General features: G+C 45.0%; 1 protein-coding gene across 3 annotated transcripts in view; it reads right to left on the reverse strand.

The window, feature by feature from the left end:
* Window positions 1-328: 328 nt before the first annotated feature.
* LOC133111388 (neogenin-like) overlaps window positions 329-24,625 on the reverse strand; it is a 169,973-nt gene continuing 145,676 nt past the window's right edge. The window contains exons 15-29 of one of the 3 annotated variants that reach the window (XM_061221702.1): window positions 22,881-23,075; window positions 21,785-21,880; window positions 18,179-18,411; window positions 15,431-15,569; window positions 15,071-15,178; window positions 14,486-14,680; window positions 13,744-13,776; window positions 12,417-12,482; window positions 11,058-11,184; window positions 10,074-10,312; window positions 9,224-9,316; window positions 8,437-8,595; window positions 7,224-7,472; window positions 6,123-6,277; window positions 329-5,262 (exon numbers count right to left, since the gene is read on the reverse strand). In XM_061221702.1, the coding sequence (XP_061077686.1) occupies window positions 5,179-5,262; window positions 6,123-6,277; window positions 7,224-7,472; window positions 8,437-8,595; window positions 9,224-9,316; window positions 10,074-10,312; window positions 11,058-11,184; window positions 12,417-12,482; window positions 13,744-13,776; window positions 14,486-14,680; window positions 15,071-15,178; window positions 15,431-15,569; window positions 18,179-18,411; window positions 21,785-21,880; window positions 22,881-23,075 (2,171 nt within the window). In that variant the 3' untranslated portion in view covers window positions 329-5,178. The other 2 variants (XM_061221701.1, XM_061221700.1) reach the window with 2 other exon arrangements.

Genomic DNA, 24,625 nt, shown 5'->3' on the forward strand with positions numbered 1-24,625 from the left:
TCACCTTCCTGTCAGCTTTGACCAGTCTGGCCATTCTCCTCTGATGTCTCCCATTTCTGTCTGCAGAACTCCTGCTCACTGGGCAGTTTTTTAAATATATATACCATTCTTTGCAAAATCTAGAGACTAGTATGTGTGAAAATCCTGGGAGATCAGCAATTTTTGAGATCCTCAAACCTGCCACCAACAATCACTTAGTCAAAGTCACTTAGATCACATTTTCCCCCCCATTCTGATGGTTGATGTGAACAGTAACTGAAGCTGCAAAATGTGTTTCAGTGCAAAATCCAGAATACAATATTTTTTGTCCAGAAAGTAGAAATAAAAATGTTCAAAAATATTTTTTTTATTCACATCAAAAGGAAAATGTAGGTTAACAAGTGAAGTATACAGATAAAAATGTTTTTAGAAATATATGAGGAAAAACCCATTCCAGTGAAAAATGACAAAATACATACGTAATATAGTCTTGAGCCCAAAAGGTTAAACACATTTAAGAATAATTTTCTGACTCATATGAACAGGAAACCTTTACTACCCTCAACTATTACTTTACTGGTTAATGAATGACTATAAATGTGTTTTAAGACATTTATGATGCAAGTATCAACAGAAAATTATATCGTCTTTCATCCAAAAAGTTATTTGTGATTTTTCCCTTTTGTTTGATCAATTGTATCCTCTATCAGGAAAAAAACTTTTTTTGAAAAGCTGTCCAAAAAAGCAAGATAGTCGAGAGAACCTATATTGAAGAAACATAATCAAATTAATCTAAGAAAATGTTCCAGACTCTGATAAACTACTTAGAAAATAGTTTGGACTGTTGTATTCCATCCAAAGAAGGAAAATCCAATCCCCCAACGTTGCTTCAACCAGAATAGCTACCACATGTTGCATTTAAAAAGAGATCTATCCTCCAAAAACTGAAAATGTCATTTTAATTGTGTTCCTTCATCCAGATAGATCAGAAATAATCAGCATGTTGTCAATATGAAAAAATACTGAAAATTAAATACACGCACTTCACACCTAACCTCAAAAATGATGCAAATTATCAAATGCAAACTTCAAAAAGGCATGGGATTGTAGTCTTGGTGGGTACAATGACTGTACCAACCTCCTGGTCGGAAGCAATCCCAGGGTGAGAATTCCAGTCTCTACTGCACTTCTGGCACATGAAGAACACAAAGCTGAAGAGGGTTCTATAGGAAACTGAAAATATTTATATTCTGTTTAACCATTTTATGGTCAGAAAAACAAATAGTCAGAAAATTAAACAGAAAGCCTTAAACAGAATTATGATTTCTAGGGTAATTATTATTTTGTGATATATTTTCTGTTCCAGGATAAATGGTCAGAATCAGTGGCAAGCAAAGAATGAATTAATAAAAATAAATTAAATCACTTTTTTTCCACACCGTAAACAAGCTGCTGCTTTAACCACAAGGTGGCACTATAATACATGAAAACTCTCAAAACAAAATGCCACTGGTCTCCTAAAACTGTTTATGCGGTACATTTCAGTAATCCACAATTGTGAAATCTGCCATATCAGATTTTCTGACCATTTTTCACCTCTCCACAGACTGGTTTTTGTTTTCTTGTGTACTTGCATTTACCTTGACGCAAAATAATCAATATAGCATATGAGGATATGTGAATATGGTGAAAAAGTGTACATTGGGAACAGCGGTATCATAAATGGATGGAATTGCGCCTTGGCAGTCCTCGCAAAGTTTGTGAAAAGAGAATTTCCTTCATCCTGGATTCTGCACCATTTCGTATTGTGCAAATCACTTAAATTACATTTGCTCCAAGAGAAATTACAGGAATGTGCAGTATATATTCCATAAAATTGTAACAGCTGTGAATTTTCACACCACAGATTTTTCCGTCTACTTCCAGGAAAACAATTGGACTTTATATTTTACGTCATCGTGTACCTGTGGGTGTGTCTTTTTCCCATTCCCCTCCAATCATCCTCCGCCGCTGCATGAAAGGACATTACTCCTCATTTGACATCTTTGACGTCAATTGACAAATCAACTTGCCCTTCAACATTCCCCCTGAAAGATTAGTTTGACCCATGTATACGTCACATGTGGAAGCTAGTGCTGCTCGAACTTCCATTTCACGGGATCTTCAAGGTTCCTCATCAAATGTTCTCATTGACCATTCTCTCTGAATGGCTGGCCACTTCCCTCAGGGTGAGAATGCTCTATGACATTGCATGCATGAACTAGGCCACATAATTGGACGCAATAAGCCAAAGAATAAAGGCCAGATGCAATCACACACGTAACCATCCCACATAGTCAAACAACCAGATGTTCAGTTGCATCTCAGTTATAATATTCACTTAATTATTTGTACTGCAATATTTTACCATTATTCATCATCACAGCCTGATTGCCAAGATAACACATTAAGATATTGAATGATTAAAAATCAAGTTTGAACCATCAGCCATGTCGTGTTGCAAATCTCCTTTGACATTACTAACCTAAACCAAAGCAGGAGTGCATACCACATGTAAGCTCACTGGTGCATCCTGCCTTGCACACAAACACTGGTAGTGTGTATACAGTGTAGTATGAGATGGGGAAATAGCAGAGGAATGTTGGAGTGATCAGAATCACTCTTTGTGCTAAGGAGGAATGATTATATATACATATGTCTGTTTAGATTCTAGGCTTTGTTAATCACTTTTATTTATTTTTTAAGTTTTTTTTCCAAGAAAGACCAAGTAATCCCTGAATTGTTTGCTACATTCTCTTTGATGAGTGTACTGAATGAAGAGTGGGATTTGTTCCTTGTGTGTGACCTGAAGTCAAGGTTTCATGTAAGAATCCACTGTTTAGTTTGTCCTTCTTCGGGCATTCGTTAAGGTCAAAGCCTGACCTTAGATGTCACATGAAAAGCCTGATCCAAGAAGCCACCCGCAGCCAGGACATGGGTAAAACATGCACAACAAAACTGGATCTTCACTCATTGGCAGGAATGGATATAAAATGTATTGGAACACCAATACAAAATAAGAACAGGGAAGTTTTTTTTTTCTTTTTTTTTTTCTCAATTTAGTTTGTTTTTTAAAAAAAAGCCACATAATATTCTACATAAAGCAAAAGGTATTTGTACAGAAAGAGGCAACAACAGAATTCCTCACCTGCCACACAATAAAACCTGCAGCTCCATTTCATTATCGAGACAAAAAGGAGCAAATTATAACAGAAACAAGTCCAGCAGCCAACTGCTAACCTATAACACTACAGTTACACAAAACAGAGCTTTATATCCAAAACACAGCATATGTAAGAAATGTATTTTTGAAAATTGTGAAAAAGTGCAATACAGGTTTGTTTGACTGCCTATCATGTTATCCACCAGTGGGTCCATTTCTTCCTTCTTTTGCTCAATTTTTCAAACAAGTTTTCTTTTGAATCAATGAGGAGAATTTACAGTTATATTAACATTCATGAGGATGGACATAACAAGGAAATTTTTTTTTTTGTTGTTGAGTGATTAATTATGATTGCAAACGACATCTTTCTTTGGGTAAAAGGGCAGAGGAAAATCAGTTTTTTTTAACATGAACATATTTTAATTTTTTTTTCCTTTTTTCTTTTTTTTACATTGAAATCGTTTACAGAGCTACGTCTGTTCTTCATATAAAACAAACTACATGTTTAAAAAAAATATGATTTGGGAGTCGCATTTAAAAGACACCTCTGTAGTTATTGCCAGGCAAAGTGCCAGAAATGCAGTTGAAATCTCTGCTTTCTCCACTACAAAAAAGGGGAAAAGCAAATTGACCTTTACATTCTGAACTGGGGCCAAAGCTGCCACCCACACAAAAAAAACCAACCTTCTTTCTTACCTTCCCAAGCAAAAACACTGCCTCTGGCCAACTGGCAGAATATGTATGCAACAGCTTAAGTTGCACATCCTCCAGTTTAACTGATATGGGCGTAAGAGGCCGGGACTAAACACCCCAGCCTGGAAGGTTCTTTCTGGGAGATCCTTAAGGACTCAGACTTACAGAAAGAAACTGGACCAATGGTCTCCAAGTTGGCACAAGCCTTTAAGCCCCGCTCACCATCCAGCAAACAACTCAGCCAATATCATGCACAGGCTGGTTTATGGGCAGGAGGTGAAGGGGGATGCTAAACAATACCTCCAGGAAGGCAGAGTATCTCCAATGATATAGACCCAGGCACGAGGACACATTCTGCAGGGTGGTCTTTCAAATGGAACTCCCACAAAACAAGGCGTAAAAATCTCGATGTACAAAGGAGGGAAGGGTGGAGGGGGGGGGGACAAGGTCACAATGTATCAATCCTTTCAAATGCAATAAAACTCGCAGATTCTCTCCTACTTAAATAGAGAAGTACAGAGCTGCAAGAAAATGGGATTTCCAGGCATACACATCCAAAAACATCGCAATGACAAAAAAAGAATGAGGCAGTTTTAAACATATATACATATCTATATGAATATGTATATAAAATAATACATAGAAACATAATGGACAATAATAAAGACATGGCACAATATATGACACGGGGGGTGGGGGGGGACTGGGGGTGGAGCAGTGAGGGGGTAAACAAACATCATTCACTCAAAATGATAGATAAAAAATGGCAGAGTTTAGGGAATAAAAGGACTCTCTTCCAATGTTCACTTCACTGGAACATGGAACAACGTATACAAAAACGCACAAATAAATGACACTAATGCAATGTCCAAACACTGTAGTTCTGTGCCGAAAAAAGCACCAACACCAATACCGGCATACTTAAATTTTTTCCTTTATCTTAAGAGTTACAAAATGGCGTCTTTTGGAACGGTCTCCATGGCAACCAAAGGAAAAAAGGTTGTTTTTTCTTTTTTTTGCTGAAAATATCACAATCTTCTGGCTGAAGTAACCTTTATTATTGTAGTTGCTTTTGTCGACGTCATTGTCACTGTGGTTGGTTCTTTAAAATTGCGAGCTGTCTCCTTTAAAATGGCCGTCTCCTTCCTGAGAGTAAGCAAGGTGACCCAAGAGTTTTAGTTTGTTTTCCTATGTTCTTGAAGGTTTTGATATTTCATCCATTTTGTTTCCTTTCTTTCCCCACCCCCGCTGCCACATGGCTGGGGGGAGGATGGGGGGGGGGGGGGGGTCCAGCGGGTTGGGGCTCAAGCTGTGGTGATGGCGTTCAGGTCCTTCATAAGGCCCTCCAGGTGGGCCATCTCCTCTGTTAACTCATCCGTCTCATAGCTCTGGAGGAAAGGGGGGAACAGGGTTACTGCGGGGGGGGGGGGGTGTGGTAGCTGAGGAAGGGGTGGGTAAGATGAAGGGTGGGGAAGATGAGGGGCTTTGGGGCAGTTGAAGGTCAGTGGTGGTCAATGGGACTGCAGCACAACACCAAAATAAGAATTGACCAGGCAAAAACATCACAGCCCACAGCCACAAGCATTTTGTCAGAGCGTTGGCAAGCATGGAACGGAGCCAAGTCATTAAAATTTGTTCCATGGGTTGGACCAAATAATTCAAAATGAGGTTTTTAAAAAATGGGTTAAATGCAGCCAAGTGACAAAAAAGTATGGGAAGCAACACATTAGTGCAGGAATAAGAGAGAGAAAGATAAAAAATCATTAGAAAATGATTCATCAAAATGAACACTTTCATGTGAATGACTGTGAATGGTGGGTGTATGTGTCTATGAATATGAGTCGATGAGTCAATGAGCTGTGTTTTATAGTAGCGTGCATTTGGCTCAAACAACAAATTAACTGCTGAATGCTGTGAGAGGTGTGGGTTGTGGCAGTGCTGTGAGAGAGGTGTGGGTTGTGGCAGTGCTGTAAGAGAGGTGTGGGTTGTGGCAGTGCTGTGAGAGAGGTGTGGGTTGTGGCAGTGCTGTGAGAGGTGTGGGTTGTGGCAGTGCTGTGTGAGAGGTGTGGGTTGTGGCAGTGCTGTAAGAGAGGTGTGGGTTGTGGCAGTGCTGTAAGAGAGGTGTGGGTTGTGGCAGTGCTGTCAGTAAGGTATGGGTTGTGGCAGTGCTGTGAGAGAGGTGTGGGTTGTGGCAGTGCTGTAAGAGAGGTGTGGGTTCTGGCATGGGCAGGTCAGGAGTGACACTCACGCTCTCCAAGTCCTCCAACATCCTGCTGGTCTCGGGCACATCAGGGGCACTGGGCACTGTGACGGGCATGGGGGTGCGTGTCCTGCCTAGAGTGCCAATAGACGCAGTTTTCACAGAGTGCAGTTGGGAGGCAGGCCCTGAAACATCGGCACACACTGAGGACAGATACACAGACAGACAAGACGGAGACAGACACACAGACAAGGCAGGAAAAAACAAAGAAAGAAAGAAATGAGTTTGAAAAGGAAGAGAAGCTAGAAACACTGAACAGAAAACCAAGAGAAAGAGACGCTCCCACTCAGAGGCTTTGACAGGCACAGTCTGACTGCAGCCGGAGTTACACCGTCATACGACAAGCATCACATCATTTCAACTGAAAAACCTGCTGCACTACACTTTTTCTGCCCCAGTGTCACACACATCTATTTGCGGACAGGGTCATACTTTGTCATACAGCGTCATACAGCCAAGAGAGACCACTAAAGTTCATCGTCATGGATAAAACATTCTTTTGGATAGGTTTAATTTTCTTTTGCTGCACATTATTTTGGTTTTCTTCTGTGTTTATAAATGCAGTAAAGACACTGAACCAGTGAGCGGAAGTAGCTGAAAATAGTTGAAGACTTCATCCAGCATTTAATGAATCAGCTTAACTAGACTAGAACCTGTTTGCCTGGTTTTTTCCTCATTTGGTTTATGTGACTGACAAACCACCTTTTTTCCATTCACGTCACGATTTCTTCCTCCTCCAATTATCAATGTCACCAGGCGCTGCCATGTTTTCACAGATCTGAGCATCAGCAGTTTGGCGTCTCGTTACCATACACAACATTTCTCTGAAGTACAAATGCAAAACTGCAACACTTTAATTTCTGTCGCACGACACTTGACGAAAGTATACATTTTAAGCCTCAACACACAACAACACATCATGCTACGGTGCAGAACTAATGACATGAGCAGCCGCAAAGAATTTGACAAAAACACTGAATTCTTTGTGAGCGCCTGTCGGTAAAGGCAACACTCAGCTCAGCAGTTCCCCCCTGACCCGCTCAGAGAAGGCGGAGCGCAGGTTGTGGGACAGGGCGGTGGCACCCTCACCGGTCTGGGAGAGCAGCGGGGTGCTGGGCAGGGCCGGAGACTCGAAGGTGGGGTGCGCGGGGACGGCGGGCACGGCGAAGCTCTTGAGGGGGTGGGCGGGCCGCAGGTGGGCGGCGGCGGGGTTGTAGCCGGGCTCCTCCTCGGGGCCGGAGCTGTGGAAGTTCCCCTCTGGCTCCGGGCGGTCGCTAGCGCTCACGGGCTGCGCGGCGGCGGGCAGGGGGTCCGTGTTGGGCGTGTTCCGCACCGACTCTGAAACAACATGGGCGCGAGACGTCACTACACCTCTCCCGGAGTCCCCCCCCCCGGCCTGGGCTGTCCACTGGGACACTGGTGTGAGTCTCGTCCAGCCGGCGAGCCTTCTCAACGCCTCTGAGGGAGATTAGCGGCACCACAGAGCTCAGTAAACGCTGGCTACATTACATTTAGCAGACGCTTTTATACAAAGCAAAATACAAAAAGGTGCATTCCAAGGTCATAGAACAAACAAAACGTCAAATAAGCTGAGAACACATACATTACATAACCAGTCTTTTACAGGTATAGCAAAGCCTACACAAAAAGTACAGTCTATATAAACCACAAGAGGGGTTTCTATAATGTTTTAGTCTGCTTTCAAAAAAATAAATAAAACCTAGGTCTGCTTCTTTTATTGGCATTTCAGCTATCCACAATGGCTTTCTGAGATCGCAGCTTCAGGAAAGCTCAGACGGAACCATGTGCTGGCATGCACTTCCATGAATCAGACAGCAGAGGGCCCCCTTGCAGAGGTGTTAGAGAGACATGGTTTTAGAAGATGGGATTTTTCTATGAAAAGATTATTAGATCAGATGTCTCCAGGCTGGCTCTTGCGGTGTGTATGCAGTGATGGACATGCATTTCTGATGCTGCTCAATGAGTCAGGCTCAGGCAGGGCTGGACAAAGTGACCTTGTGACAAACTGTCAATGGGGACAGAGAAACAATGGGTAAAATGTGGAATGAGCGTTGATGAAATAATCAGAGAGAAAATGTGGATTTTACTAATTGAATTTATTGTCTTGAGTGTTCCTCTTTGTTGGGTAATTGATGTTAACATGATACAGCTAAAATACAGCACCTTTTATTTAGCTTCGGATGCGTGACGTGTGAATTATGAAGGGGAAAAAACGGAGATGAGTGCGTTCGGTCAGTTCTTTGTGCCTGTGTTACCCATGATGCCCTGCTGGCTGCCTCACCTGCGGAGTCGGCCCTGTCTAGGTGGGAGATGGGGGTAGCGAGGGGCTGCAGGTTGATCTGATGGTGGAGGTAGCCGCGTGTCGGAGAGGCCAGGCCGCCCGAGTGATAATGGTGGTGATGGTTATCGAGGGAATGGATGGGGTGAGCACTAATCACGGCTGTGAATGAACACAAACACAGAGGCCACATTTACACCCAGAAAACGCACACACACGCACACACAGTCTGCTGGGAGTGCTCAGGTACAAACTGAATTTTTGACATTCTATTTCACTTTGTAATCTCAAACCAAAATGTAAAAAAAATATTCCGTTTATACAGTAAATTTGACAACACAGATTAACTTCGCTAACCAACTTCTGTTTTGACCATTAGATATTTTCTACAAGATTCACTTTCCATTTGTAATGTTTTTGGCGAACCAGTGCTACACTCGTATTGTCTGTGGAAATGTGCTGAATTAGTTTCCATGGAAAATGAATGCGTGGCTGTAATTGGCGTTTAAGCTGACGTCTGCAAGAAAATCACCTCAGTCATAGCTGAATTGCAAACTTCAGTCGACAAAGAAAAATCAATACCAAGCGATTCCCATTATAGCGTGAAAACTGACATTTTGTACTTGACAGAATTCTTGCCAGAAACGTAACCTTTTACAGCCCTGCGTTATCTTCATAAGAGAGTAAAAAAGAAAAACTCAAGTCGACAGCATGTGACAGGGAACGGGAGCCGAAATATCGATGACATCAGAGAGCCTCTCCGGGGACCAGGACGGGGGTACACACTTACGCTGTGGGGGCTGTGCGTCAAAGGGCATCATCATTTTGGGTCTCATCCCCCGCCGCCCCGCCAGTGTAGACATGCTGTCCTCTGACTCATGGCCTGCAAATCAAACAGTCATCTACCTGTCAGACTGCGTCTCTGCCACGCCCGCCCTCCGCACCGCCACGCCCCTGAACTTATCCCCCGCCCTGCACTGTGACCTGCCCCTTCAGTCTCCACCCCTGAACCCCCACCCACCTCGGCCGTGCAGACAAAGCACCCAAAACTCCTCAAACACACACAAGCCCTGAAAGACACAGTCAGACCGACCTAAAATTCAGCAGTGCAGCTACTTTTTACAGCACTGAGTTTTTATTGCTGCTATGAATCCTGCTTAAATCAAGCGTATCTTCGTCTGGAATGAAAGAGTTGCCCCTTTCCCCACTAGGGGGTAGTATATAACTAGTTAGGCCCCACAACATTGCATGCAATATTTCTTTCATGGGGTCAGCTAAGAAAAGGTCTGCAGAGCACATACAGTTATTGGAGCAAACAAGAAGTCAAAACTAGAACGCAGTTATCGATCCTTGAGTGGTCTGGCTGAACATAATTTAAAATAAATTCTGAATATGACGCAAAATCAGTCATCAATTCTTTACCCAGGTCTTGCCTGGAACAGTGACTGATTCTTTACCATCAGAAGGCAGACAGCCATTAGTCAGATGAATGAAATGAGTGGAACTGATTGAGCTGAAATGAGTGATGCTGAAAGAACTCTTACTCCTGAGAGGATATTAAATCTCTTCATGTGACTGCAAGCGGAGAAAAGTCAACCGCAATGTCCGACCTGCCCCCCGGGGGTCAGTCGGGGTCTCACCGCGGTAGGAGTTGCGTCTCTGGTGGATGGGGTTGTCCATGGGACCGTCCACAGGTGTGATGTCCTGGGAGGTGCGGGGGATGGGCGTGTCCGTCATCACCGGGTTGGGCTCGGGCGACTTGTCGATGGGCTTCAGCTCCAGCCGCTCGTGGTGGATCCACAGGTCTGGAGGCTTCAGGTCCTTGGAGTTGCCCTTGTACTTGTGGGAGCCGTTGGTGGATTTGCAGGCTGCCCGTTTCCTAATGGAGCGCGAGAGAGAAAGGGAGGGAGGGAGGGAGGGAGAGAGAGAGAGGGAGGGAGAGAGGGAGAGGGAAAGGGAGAGAGGGAGGGAGAGAGAATAGAGTGTGAGAGGTTTAGACAGTGCATCTAGCAATTATCCATGAAGAAAAAAACAGGGTCTTGGAGAATTTTACACATTCGCTGATTTGCACTTAATTTTTTCAAGTTTCGTGTCTGCCCCTTGACACAAAACAACAATAGAAAAAAGGAAACTGAATGAATCCTCAAAGGTGTAATTAGTGTTATACTATAACAACTGCTTGAATCACTAATCAAGCACCAACTGCAACATATAATTTGCGAAACTAATTTAGTTTCAAGTTCGAGCCTGACTTTTGGGGAGGGCACAGCCACTAAACTCTTGAGAAAGCTCCATACAAGCTACAAGCTACCAAAAAAGCAGCAACAAATATTCTACTGCATAAACGGACAATACCTACAGTACATACGACATAACGCATACAAACTCTGCAAGTCAATGTGAATGGGGAAACCTTTGTAAATACATTCATGCAAAAGCAATGCGGATTGACTAGCGTTGACAATGCGAGTCAAAATGGTGGCCGATGTCGTCCATCGATGTCGTCCGTGTTTTTGCGTAATGCAACATAAACATAACTAATCAACCAAGATGAGCTGGAAATGAAAATCGGCATGTAATTACGGGTGACCAGGACTTCTCGGTTTTTACCGGCGATGACCTACTTTTTCTGGTGGGAGTTGGTGCGGCGTGTGCACAGGAAGGCCCCCACCACCACCACGATTATGGTGAAGGCGCCCACTGAGATGATGATGATGATCACCAGGATGGGGTTTTCGCCGCCGGGTTTGCCTAGAACAGACGGAGGCAATGAGTCATCCGACGTGCGAACAATCCTCAAGGCCATAGCATTCAGACTGGCCCGCTAAATAACTATTTATGCTTCAAACCACGGCTACGCTTGTCAATACAGTACACGGGCATGATGCCCGCAGCAGATTACCATACACTGAATATAATCAAGAATTAATGGGTATCATCATTGTCACTTAGCAATTTCCCCGTGACAAACTGCTACTAATGCACTATTGTGGCACACTATAAATATGGTGCACAAGTCCTCCAGTACATTAGTGTCTACATTTCCCCTCCCATTGTCACATACCGGAGAAGCACACATCACATTCTGAAACTTCTGTACAAGACTGCTTTGTTCTTGCCCCACTCACAGACCCATTTCGTGGAAATATAACCCTCCATTTCACACAAGATAATGTAATTTGCTTAGGTCATTGGCCCTTTCATAATGGAAGGTGTATTAACAGAAAAAGCTGACGAACCATGACAAAAAGCACTTGTGAGCCTTGGGTGACTCTTTCTAAAAAAAAATAAAAAAAAATTTCTTTATCTGGCTTTGAGAAATGGGGAGGTAAAGACGCTGAAGGAGAACATCTAATCTGAATGAAGAACGGCTGGAAATACATCTTCACTGTTGTAACGGTTTACCACTCTCAGGGCAGGTGGTAAATACTGCCGCCTGAATAAAGAAACGTGCTCTGAAAACAAAAACGGCAAAGCAGAAATGGAAAATAAATTAATCTGCTGGATTCAACGTTTACAGCCTACTCAGCCAACATTGCTTTTTAAACCAGATTCTCCAACGCCCCACTGACTGCAGCTCCTCCTCAGAAACGATACAGCTCTGTTCTCTGATGTACTCACTCTGGAATCTTTCGCTACCCGTCATATAAAACATATTAAACCAGGGCTGCCCAATCATGAGCCATGCTGGGCCGAGAGTATGCAGGTTTTCATTCCGACCAATCACAACACCAGGAGTTCGCTCATCAGCTCCCTCCTCTCTGGTTGAAGGCATGTTAATTAGTGAAATCAGCCGGGGTAGTGATCGGTTGGGGATGTAACCCTGCATACTCTCAGTCCTCCATGGCACATGATTGGGCACCGTTGTGTTGAGCGGAGCAGGGTATGTATAGGGTACATAAGCTGGTCGCGTCTGGCGAAGGCGCTCAGAGTTTCACAGGAGAAAGGAGCGGCCAGGCCACACGAGCGCGGCGGTTCATTACCGACTGAGGGGCCGAAGCTGTCGTCTGAAGGAGGATGCCGACCGGGCTTCACCGCGCTCCCGGAGGCTGGATGGAATGAAGGGACGGCAGTTAGCAACGGGAAAACCGGCAAAAACACACACATCGCTGGAATGGGCACAGAAATCTGGGTGGGCTGGGATGGGATGGGTCAGATAAACAAAACGCGCATCTGCCATCTGGATGCCCCCCGAGATGTAAACGCCAAGTGCCCTGTGCTTTTGTGGGATGTCCTATATGAATGGAACCAGACTGGATTACGGCTCTGTGGAGGAGCCTGATGGAGACGGATGGGTTGTGGTGGGGTGGGGATGCAGAACATGTATCTACAGCTAAACACACAAGAGCACCCGTCACAGTGACAAACTCCAAACCTGGAATGGCACAACCCCAATTCACTTCAACAATCATTATGCTTTTCGGGCTCTAAAGGGTGTCATGGAGACATAAACTGACCAGTATATTACATTATTGGCATTTGGCAGACGCTCTTATCCAGAGCGACGTACAACAAAGTGCATACCCATAACCAGGGATAAGTTCGCAATAAGTACAATTTCAACTGCATATATATGCATGTATATAATGTAGGATTAATTTCTTTCTCTTCCTGAATGCACAATGATGCTAGAACACTGGACAATTATAAAGGGTTCTATATACATCCAGTTCTATGAAAATTCATAACCATTTTACTGTAGCATCTAAAGTTTGTATTGCAAGTAGGTATGTGCCATTTTAAACACCTGAAATACATAGCATTGATGGACCAGGGATAATGTCTGAAATCTCAGAAGTGGAGTTTGCAGAGATAAGGCTACTGTAATGAGATGAGTATAAAATGCAGTATCACACAGAGTGAATACAAATATGAAAAGCCTGGTAACCTTCTTTGTCTTTGAAGAAGTCTTTCCAGTAATACACAACCCTCAGAGCAGGCTTATCTACTGAAGCAGGGTCATTGAAAAACCTAAAACAGGGCTGGCCAGTTCCTAGAAACTCCAAGCCAACTGTTGATTGACATCTTTACTTAGTACCTTGGAAGGGTCATAGGCGAGGAGGAAATTTTTTTAGCAAATCAGTTTGTTCTCTGCACTATCTGCCATGGACGGCACCCTTATCTCCTCAGACAGATGGTGTGCTTTGAGGAGAAAATAAACACACGGTTTATTTATTTTCCAAATTTCAGGTGAGGTGGCTAGACTCTTACTTTTCGTAGAAGAAAGCTGTTATCGGCTGAGAATAAATGACACGAGTGGAAAAAGATTTCAAAAAGGCGAGGAGATAAGAAAATGAAAGGAGCAGTTACCTTGGTCATTAGCCATTTTGTCAGAAGATTCAGCTAACAGGCCAAGCGCAAACAGGTTGGGAGAGAGAAAATACAAAAAGCAGACCAGTTAGAAGAAAGGGAGAGAAGGGGGGGGTAGAGCAATCGTTTAAGGGAAAAGCAGGGAGGGCTGGGGGGGGTGGAGATGGGTGGGGGGTGGGGGGGGGGGGCAGAACAGAAAGAGCCGCACACAGAATCACTGAAAGCAGTTTGCTACAGCCCCATTAACTCCCTCTGAAGCCCGGGCCTACGGAGTGGCAGACGGAAGCACAAAGGCTTAAAAGCACAGTGGGGAGAAAAGAAACAGGCCGCTCCCGACGCCGACCACATTCAAGGCTACAAACACATTCATCTGTCGCCCCCTCGTCCTTACTTCACTCCGCAGCAGATCCTAAACATTCTTACTCTGTGACCCCGATAAAAGTCTGCAGCTGGTACGGGGTATCTGGCGCACAGTTCTGGCTGTTGATACGACTTTACACAGTGACTGATCTTTGTTTAATCTGAGTGATGTAAACACAAAGTGTGGAGATAACACACATTAAAAACAAAGGCCATATTCTATTACCCCTGCCAAAATACACCAAGGCAAATTGCTTTTTTTGTTGACAAAATCGATGCGGGAACAAGGATTCCTTTCACGCTGGGTGTTTTGCCTGACAGAACTGCTCCAGCAGCAGAAGGTACCGCCCTGCTGCTGCCCCCTGGCTGGGCATCCGTTTACCTTTGGGAGTGCGGAAGTGCACGGCGTCTGACATCGGACCCATGCCCTTGGAGTTCCGGGCCTGGATCTTGAAGTAGTAGGTGGTGTCCAGGGTCAGCTCCTGAATCTGGTGGGTCAGTCTGTTGCCCACCACTGGTTCGATCACCCAGTCATGGACCTCTGCGTTCACATCGGTGCTGTAGTAGATTATGTACCCTTGGAGAGAGAGAGAAGGGAGAGGGGATTGGAAAAATGATCCTGTCCCCAGCTGAACTTCACAACCCTGAAAACACACCACCCGGGCCCAATAGCAGCATGAGAAATACCCTTTTTCAGCTGTTCCACATGTTTTAGCAAATACAATACTGCACTGTGAGGAGAAAGGGTTCACTGTGACTCACTCAAGAAAAGTTTGAGAACATATCCTGAGGCGCTATGCATGAATAATGAATAAAAATTAATAACATTTACTACAGCCTTGAACATGAAACTCGAGAGAATTTGAAGCAGAAATATAACTTACAGATAAAGGTGAATATTTGAATACAGCCAAATATCTCTGCTGTTGTCCCTGAGCTGGAAAGGGATCAAGGGATGCCATTTTACCTGTGATTTTGCCATTGGCTTCAGAGGGGGGCTGCCAGTTCACAATGATGGTGCGCGGTCGTCCCTCCTTGCTCACCACCGTTACATCTTTGGGAGAAGAGCTCGGTACTGTGGAGTAAGAAGCGTTTTACACCAGGTCAGAGAGCAAGTACTGGGCTTTGCCAAAGCCAAAACTGACCACAGCCTTAATATTTAACATGTCCGTTGCATGCCTGAGGGCAGCCTGCAACAATGTTACACTCAATAGTCAAAGGGGGAAACGGATGGTCTTGTTCAGCCGGTAGACCAATCCCGTTCATCCTGACCATGAACAAAACAGTAAAGGAGGAGGGCAGGGTGAGGCAGTGGGGGGTTTCTTACTCGTTTCGAAGGTGGTCCCATGAGCCGTCATGCTCCAGGTACTGGTCCGCCTCCCTTTGGTCACCATGACGGAGAACTCATACAGTGTGTTGGGCTTCAGGCCTGTCACCATGTGGCTCAAGTTGGAGGTATTGGCAGTCTTAGAAAAAACAAGACAAAAACAATTTAATAATTAGGTAATTACTTGCCGACCCAAACATCTCTCAGCTCGGAACTTCTTTAATAATTCTAAGAGCTCAGCTTGGTTCTTTGTTTTTAGTGAAGCTGAGAATATTTGCAATGCAAATATTGTCACTTAGAAGTTTCGAAATTCAGTTCTGGGTAATATTTCTTGATGATACAATTAAAATGCTTATTCGAAAGAGATTGTAATTATAACCACTGCAGAAGTAACCACCAAATGAAAGCAAATTACTTAACAGTAATCTTGATTTCAAAAGAAATTTCAGTTCAGACATTGGGCTCTGAATGGAGTACCACTTGTGAAAGCTAATTTGTGTGAATAAAATTCAGATAAGATCAGAAGGGAGGCAATATTCTAGCCAAAGACAAAACGGCACAAAAACACAGTATGTTTGCCTTTATTAAAACAATGCATCCTTGTAAATAGTGATCACAGCAGAAACTGTACTACACAGTTTTATAGCTCGGTCAATAGCTCATCTGTGTGACATTAGGTAGTAATGTAATTCAGAAGATAGTGCTCACTGAACTGTGTGAATTCAAAATGATTGTCAAAAGAAAAAAAAAGAAAAAAGTAATTCCAGGGGAAAATTGCTCCTTTTCATTCTTTATCTCTCATATCTTGATATTTGATGCCCATAATGTAACCTTGGAGTAATGATAATTGGCATTCAATATCAGAAACCATCATTAGGAAAATGACGGACAATGGTTCCATTTTCACCCGCCCATCCAAACCTACTTTTGAGACATAGTTTGACAACCATAACTGGTAAAAACAATATTTGGTTCTCAGTGAAAAGACAAAAGACAAAGATCTAAAATATGGATCATGCTTGAATAATTTGCCAATTGTTGGCATGAATTGAGAATCAGATATCTCAAAACAACTTTTGTTTATTCCGCAAAATTTCTCTGATATTGTCCTATACAGTCTGATATACACACACGGCAATTTAAAGAGTGGGTTCTCTTGTACTTTTTATTTTACAGACACATTACAAGGTGAATACAATGGGTGATTGAAGGGTTAAAAGAACCCTTCAGCCCAAAAGATTTTGTTTGGATTTTCTAATGGATTGCTTTCAGCGTATTTTGTTACCATAGTTTTGGGAGGTTTGTATTGAATTGTACTGACAGGAGAATCCCCCAGGGCAGAAGGACACTCATGTCTGCCAGTTCTGCATCCATTCAGTCACCTTCCTCCACATTACATGATCAAGACTGAAAAGGAGCTATTTCCCCCCCAGAATTACTCAAACATGGAAAGACAAAAAATCCTGATAGCTGCCCCAAACACCCTCCTTATGTCCACCCCATTAGCTCCACTGCAGTTCTTTAAATTTCCTGCAGCGACTGCATATGTACATGGAGACACTGAGCGATGATTTGACACAGATGGGCATTCAGCAGTACAAAACAGGATGCTTTCCGTGCCCTTGAAGGTCCGCTGAAAAAGAACATCTCACACATTTACTCTATCCTTAGTAAAGGCTGCCTATGCACAGACAGACTGCTTAATAATGCAGTCTGTCTGGCCAAGTCAGCGAGGAACTCCAACAAAAGGGTTGTTTCCGCTTAATCAAGGAGGCGCCAGGGGCAAAAATCTCAAGACAACCGTTTCTTCACCGAATCCCAAGGTGGCCCACACTGCTTTAAAACGTCAGGCTGAAAACGTAGTGCGCGTGGAGAGGGAACGCTCATGACAGACTTACTGAGACAAACCCGTCTCGCCAGCAACAAACATGGGAAGTGGCAGTAAGCTGGGAATCGCCGGCCAATTAAAGCTGAGGCCCACTGTTTACTGCTGGGGAGAGGCTCATCGCGGGTGATTAGAATTCGAAAGTGATACAGTTATCCTCACCCTCTCCCCGCCACACACACACCACCTTCACGCAATCTCCTTGCTGAATAATTTATGAATGACCCCTCCCGTGCCCTGGTACACAGAACCCATTATTATATTTATCGGGTAGCGGGAGCCTCTCTGCTAATTAAGCCACATCTGCTAGAGCCTCTGATGACATGACAACGTGAGAGAGGCCTGCAAAGGAATTTCCATGAGATGAAGCCAATCGGCCAATCACTGCGCGCCTCAGCAGCGTGCGCACCAGCTGCAGGACCCTGCTGTTCAGAGCGAAGGGAACAGGCGCAGTTTCCGCTGCGAGCTCACACACTGTGGGAAGCAGCGGAGAGACCGGTCTGCATGGCCACATGCACACGTTGGCTTGAACGCCTTTCAGTCTTACTATATAATATATACAATTTGTTACTTAGCTGACGCTTTTATTCAAAGAGACTCACAGTTGATTAAACCAAGCAGGGGATAATCCCTCACTAGAGCAAGGCGGGGTTAAAGGCTTTGCTCAAGAAGCCAACAGCCGTGCAGATTTGATCGTGGATACACGGGGCTTGAACCACCAACCTTTCAGCTCCCAGTCATGTACCTTAGCCAAGGCTACAGGCTGCCCCTACTAGGCACTGCTGAAACAGAGGACAGGAAATACTCGAACTGTGGGTGCTTCCGTGTCAGTGGGAGGACCCCCCTTGGGGGACCTTCCGTACCTTGAACTTGGTGTTGGCCGGGATGTTGGTCTTCCAGCGCACCGTGTAGAAGCGGGCGTCAGTGATCTTCTGGTTCTTGGGCAGCGAATTGTCGGCCCAGGTTACCTTGATGGTGTCGTGGCTCAGAACAGAGGCCTGAACTCCGACGGGCGGCAGCATAGGGGTGGGGTCTGGTACTGGAGTGTATGGAGCATGGAAAAGTGCGTACAAATCAACGTCAGGGTCTATGGGGTCTGCAAGCAGTTAACACCAGTGTCAAATGGAGGAAATAAACAAAAAAAAAACAATGCGTGATAAGGTGATAAAGAAGGCACAAGCAATCAAACAGAAGCGAGGGAGGATTGGTTTTGGGAGGGAGGAGGGCACAGGTTAAGGGAAATAATTTTTTTTATGAGTTAATGAGGGGATGGGTGGGAGGGTTGATCGTGGTGCAGAATTGAGAAAAGGGTGAGGAGAAAGAGAGAGAACATTCTATTAGTACAGAAGATCAAGACTAGAGCTTTCTACAGATCACTACAGGTCAACTACGGTAGCTGTGTTCTACACTAATGCCACTACGGCTGTGTTGATAGTGACCACATTCAAAAATCTAAGAGAATACATTTTTAACATTCATACTGAACAGTGCACACATCTTGAACAACATAATTATTTTATGTATAAAGCCTAGAAAAGCTTAATGAAACGGAGACACACACAGAAATACATTTCTGCACATCACATACACCAGAATTTTCACTCAGACAAAAAAATTTAACCCATGACAAACACATTGACATCAAGATGGAAATGTTCCAGAAAGCAAACTAGACCATTTTCAGATATCATGGAGAGGTCCCATCATGGTTATTTCAAGAAGAGAGGCAGCACTGTGCAGCAATGTAGGGTTTGTTTATTTGTGATCTGCACAACGCAAAAGTCCCACCAGTGTCCAGATGTTGCCCATCTTTGTGCGAAGGCCTTCTCTTTGGGGCCTTTATAAGTGGCAGCACTGCCAGCTGGAGGTCATTACTGATTGGTTGAACAGACAGTAAACACCAAGCAATAAACCCAAACCGGATCGGTTCAAACCTGCACCCTCAAAGGCGACCAACGCCAAAGCCGTCAGCACGCATCACGTCACAAACTTCCACACAAATGGAGAGGAATCAATGATTCAGGAGTGTCCTTAATCTCTCTCCCTGCCATCCCCTCCATTTTGTCAGCAGAAGAGCGCACGGGCCACCCGTGTTTGTGACGGAGGGCCCCGGCGCTGTGGAGGCAGCGCATGCTCATTACTCGCGCATTAACACTCGAAGGAAACAAACAGAAAGGCCACGGCCGTTCGTTAGACGCACCGTGTGTTCAGTGCTCCAGGGAGTGACACACAGCTGCTATCAGTGACTGGCTGTTGCAGTTGCTCTCACTTTTACGCTGTTTTTCAGCCCAACAGCACTAAGGCGAAGCGTTGTCATAACAACCCTAACGCCCAAAGCAGAGACGGCCCATTGTACAGGCTGACCGTGTCCGGGGCAGGGGCCCGCTCTTTAGGACACGCAGTGGACAGCCAGGCAGTGTGGGAACATGGCTTCAGGTTTTTGGGTCCCAGGCTTTGGGCAGGGACTGGCCTGGAGCAGACTATGTTCTGGGGCAGCTGTTGTTTGATGGCCACAGACACACACTGGTCACAGACAGCGCTTTCATTTGAGCCCAGGAATCAGTTAAAATATAAAGCAGCTCTGTGGCACTGAGATGAGCATGTACCTACGCTCAAAAGGCAAGATGCCGGGATCAGCGGCGTGGCCATGAGCATGTCTGGCGTCCTGTGGGCGTGCGTGCATTTTAGTAAAATGGATTGAATGTTAAATATACAACGCGTGTCCCACTTCATCTTCCCTATACTGTTGCTCCAGCTTGATCTACAGCGTAAGCCACTCCACTGTCACATCTAACGGGAAAAACAAAAAGGAACATTCGTTTCCTCTGAAAACTGCTGGGGCTAAAGGCTTTGGTATCACTGCCTTGTTAAATCTCTGTGTAGGATTTGATTTGATGAAAATTGCCTCAAAGAGATATGACCTAGAAAACTAGACTCGTCTCAACTAGTTACTAAGCCTCCCCCAATCCTGGGTATACCCCGACTGATTTGAAACACATTTTTTTGCTAGTTTGCTCCTCGCGTAAATTGGTGCAGCGCCTTTTGAAAAAGTTTGCATCTGACGCGGTGAACAGTGAGAGAACAACAGGGGGTCCCCGCAGCCCCCTACAGCACGTCGGTGCGATTTCGGAGAGGAGGAGAGAAACGGAGGGGGCGCCACACGCACCCCAACAGAGCTCAATACGCTGGGAGAGGCACGGAGACAAAGGGGATGGAGGCGACGCGAGGGTGCCGTCTCGCATTCAGGAGGCACGCCGTCCCACTTTATTCTCCCAGCCGCGAGACTTCCGGGAAACGTGGCGTCTGTCGCTTTACTTCTTCAGTCCAAAACATGCTGCTGCACGCTGCTCTAATTTAACATCGGGAGGGTGAAATCAGGTTCCGCAAATTCTGTAAGCTCCGCAGCCAGCCATGTGACGTGAAGGTACCCCTGCCTGGTGAAAACCCCTTCACTTCTGACAGCGGAGAGAAGTTTCTCCCTCTAGTGTAAGTGCTGAATGTGCGTCACGGGCACGTGGGAAATGTAATAATGTCTCTGAAACGTAAGCAATATTCTCACGCAAATCCGTTATAATGATAAAATCCCCACTCCCCAACGCAGAAAAGATGCATACGCACAGATATGAAGTAAGAATATCTTACCGTAACCTAATACAGAGGCACTGCCGCAACAAAATTCTCATTATGTTAACCAAATAAGGAATTTTCCAATATAGTTTCTTTCCTCATCTACTCCTACCCAAGAGATAACATCTTGACAGCAGCATAGTGCTGTTGCTTTGTGTATAGCAACAGGAGGGGAAAAACATGTTACAATAATATACATTGAGAATATGAGAGTATTATTGTGCGTACTAGAAAACTAGTGTTTTTCCTTCTTCTGACTCGTGAATTAGTGTATAAGTCAGTCATAGCAATCTATGTACCCCATAGCATTAGGAACTGTGACCACCCAGCACCAGAAGTTAGTGGTGCGATTACTTTGGCACCATAGCCTCATCCAGAACCTGTGTTCTGTCCAACCGGAACTGGGTTTAAAAATAAAAATAAAATGTGGAGCTGCCTGACCCACTGTACTTCCTGTGGTATAAAGAGCATTGCCACTGTCCGCATGTCTCACTGGGCTAAATGAACCACGACCACCATTCCAAGACAATATCCGGAAAACCTCTCAAACACATTTCCGTGGCAATTTCTCTGTGAATACCCACATAGCTCCGGCAATGCAAGAGAAAGACTTATGATACATCCACACATGCTGCATTACATATCGAGTTTTCTCCCCACTGGAGAGCACACCGGGAAGTGGAGAAATTGGAGAGGAAATCTTCTGGAAAGCACGCTGCAGCTTTGAGCCTGTGAGGCCCCTGACAGGCCATCCATAGATGTGCTGGAAAGAGACTCAGACCTGTGGAAGAGAGCAGCCACTCCCCGGGGCTCGCCCACCTGAGCACGACCGAGAGGCATACCTGACTGCGGCCTGGTGACGGCACTCTCGTACACGGGTATCCCCTCCCCCACGTTGTTGAACGCCTTCAGCGTGATCACGTAATGCGAGCTCGGATCTGAGGATTGGAAAGAGAGAAAACGAGAGAAAAACGAGAGAGAGAGAGAGAGAGAGAGAGAGAGAGAGAGAGAGAGAGAGAGAGAGGAAATCATCATTCTAATCAAAAAACACACTCCACTGGGACCGCTCTCTTTTTGGTTTTCAAATGAATCATCTCGGCAAGAGCGCATATTTAAACACCATTATTGATTTTCCTTTCTTGTGTAATAAAGTGAATTATGGAAAAACTTCCAATTATGCACATTTTTTGTGTGTGATTTCTTCCCCTCTCTTTAATTAGAGCAGGGGGTGGTGTAGCGCCATGTGGGAAAGCCCTGTGGGAGTGGGGAGCACCACGGGGTACTGTGAATAACGCAGCTCCTCCGTGAGGCTCAGTGAATAACGCAGCTCCTCCGTGGGGCTCAGTGAATAATGCAGCTCCTCCGTGGGGCTCAGTGAATAATGCAGCTCCTCCGTGAGGCTCAGTGAATAACGCAGCTCCTCCGTGGGGCTCAGTGAATAACGCAGCTCCTCCGTGAGGCTCAGTGAATAACGCAGCTCCTCCGTGAGGCTCAGTGAATAACGCAGCTCCTCCGTGGGGCTCAGTGAATAACGCAGCTGCTGCGTGGGGCTCTGTGAATAACGCAGCTGCTCCACTGGGCTCAACACCCCCGTCCACACAAGGAGGAACAAACAAACCAGCCTCCCTAACTAGTGTCATTCAGCCTGCAAACAGCAGCCAATTACCCTTTACTCACAACACGGGGATTTAACCTGCCATTTTCACCAGACGGCTGCTCACACAACACCGCGCACGAGCGGCCCTGACAAAGCAGCCTTACAGAACTCACACGCTAATCCCTCCATTTGCTTAACTGAGGGATTAAAACCACTTTGAACTAATGTTCCTGTTTCGTACTGTACGAAAGGTGCGATTGCGGTCTTGTTAAAAAAACACGCTTTAACCGCCTCCGTGCGTAACCCTCACTGCCCGGCCGAGCGGAGGCCCCCGTGCTCACCCAGGTTCTCGATGCTGTAGTAGCGCTGCTTGTAGTCCACTTTGATGGTCTGGGCGTGGGGGCTGCCGACGCCATAGCCGATGGTGTAGCCCCGCACCACGATGTCCTGGCTCTCCGGCGGCGTCCAGCTCACCACGATGCTGTTGACCAGCGGCCGCACGTGCAGGGAGCTGGGGATGTCCGGCACCCGCGTTTCTGTGGAGGCCAAGCGCCAGAGTCAGGCTGACAGCTAACCTTCAACGCAACTCTGCCTCAGGAAGCAGAAACACACAGCGCAGCCCAGCCAACAATTGTCAACGACGTAGAAATGCTGAGATTAACATTGTTGCGAAACTCAGGGAATAAATCGGGTCGCTCTCCAAGGAAATATGAGACCTGGTAAAAGTCCAAACTGCTGCTGCAGAGTGGCGCTCCACCTACAGCACAGTGTATGCAGACAGGCCAACAGCCATACTGCAACTGCAAGTCTAGATCAAACAGTCAACTTGAGACGAGACTTGACTTGGTCAGTTTCTGAAACGCTCGCTGACGAGAGCAGACGTTCTAAAACTGGACAGCACACACTGCTGAGACTCTGCAAAATACATTCTAAAACAATCCCGTCTCGTCTCTCACTGGCTGTGTGATGTAGACAGGGCTTTATATAGGCATGGGTAACCAGAGCAACCTTGCAATTCTTAACAGACACGAGAAACAGGGGTGAATTTGTCAACAACCTTTGCACATAGAGACTCATGGGGAGCTTGGCTATGAAACCCCTCAAAAATACCAGCAAATGAACAAAACAGCTTATACATCAAATAAACGACTTCTCCGTCAAGGCTATAAGAGGAATTTTGAAAAGGGCAACAAAACGCTGATTTGCGGTTGCATTAAAAAAGAAAGCAGGGTCATATGTTGGATGTGGGAGTGATTGCATTTATTTGCACAGGGTGAGAATTTATGCCTTCTGACAGCTCAGTTCCTCTCCCCGGCAGGCAGCAGCAGGATGAACGCATCAATAATAAACACTGGCCAGCATTCGCGGCTAATATAGCACCAGACACATTTTTACTCAGGCTTTTTAAAAGCTTTGCTTCCATTTCAAATGATTAAATTAAAAACTTTTCATGGAATGAGATGCGGAGCAGCAGCAAATAAATCCATTTTATCCACATCTGCCAGGCTGCCTAAATAAAATTACTGGTCTGGCTCTAATCTTCATTTTCATAAAAAAGTGGCCAGATAAACACGACTAGTTATTTCACGGCCCCATTTGTATAAATTCATTAGTTACATGGTGCTCCTTCAAAATAGCTTTAATGAATTTCTTGATAGATGGAGCTAAACTGGTAATTTCCTAAAAGCTTTGGAATCTTAAATTGGTCCATTATTTCAAACACAGTGCGATTTGTAAAGCAGAGATTTAATAGGTAAAATAAGACAAACTGGGACATTAGTACTCGTGAAAAATGTTTCAGTCAAATCAAACTGTCGCTTTTTCCACTCCATAGTAAATTGCTGGTATGGATTAACTGTCGGTCAATCCCTGATTTAGCGTTGAAGGATGTTAGTATCTAGTCAAGGCCTCGGTCTGTATTGTGCATACAAACTGCTTCAAGTTACAAACCCAGCATACTGTACTGTAAAGGCTAAACATCCCAAAGATTATTCTATAATCTATTCTCTTATCTTCTTGAGGAGCCAAAGTCAGAGGCTGCTTTTGAAAACTGAAAAATCACAAAGACATTCTTTGATCGCCAATT

The sequence above is a fragment of the Conger conger genome, chromosome 15 (assembly GCF_963514075.1).
Source record: "Conger conger chromosome 15, fConCon1.1, whole genome shotgun sequence".
NCBI classification, from domain to species: domain Eukaryota; kingdom Metazoa; phylum Chordata; class Actinopteri; order Anguilliformes; family Congridae; genus Conger; species Conger conger.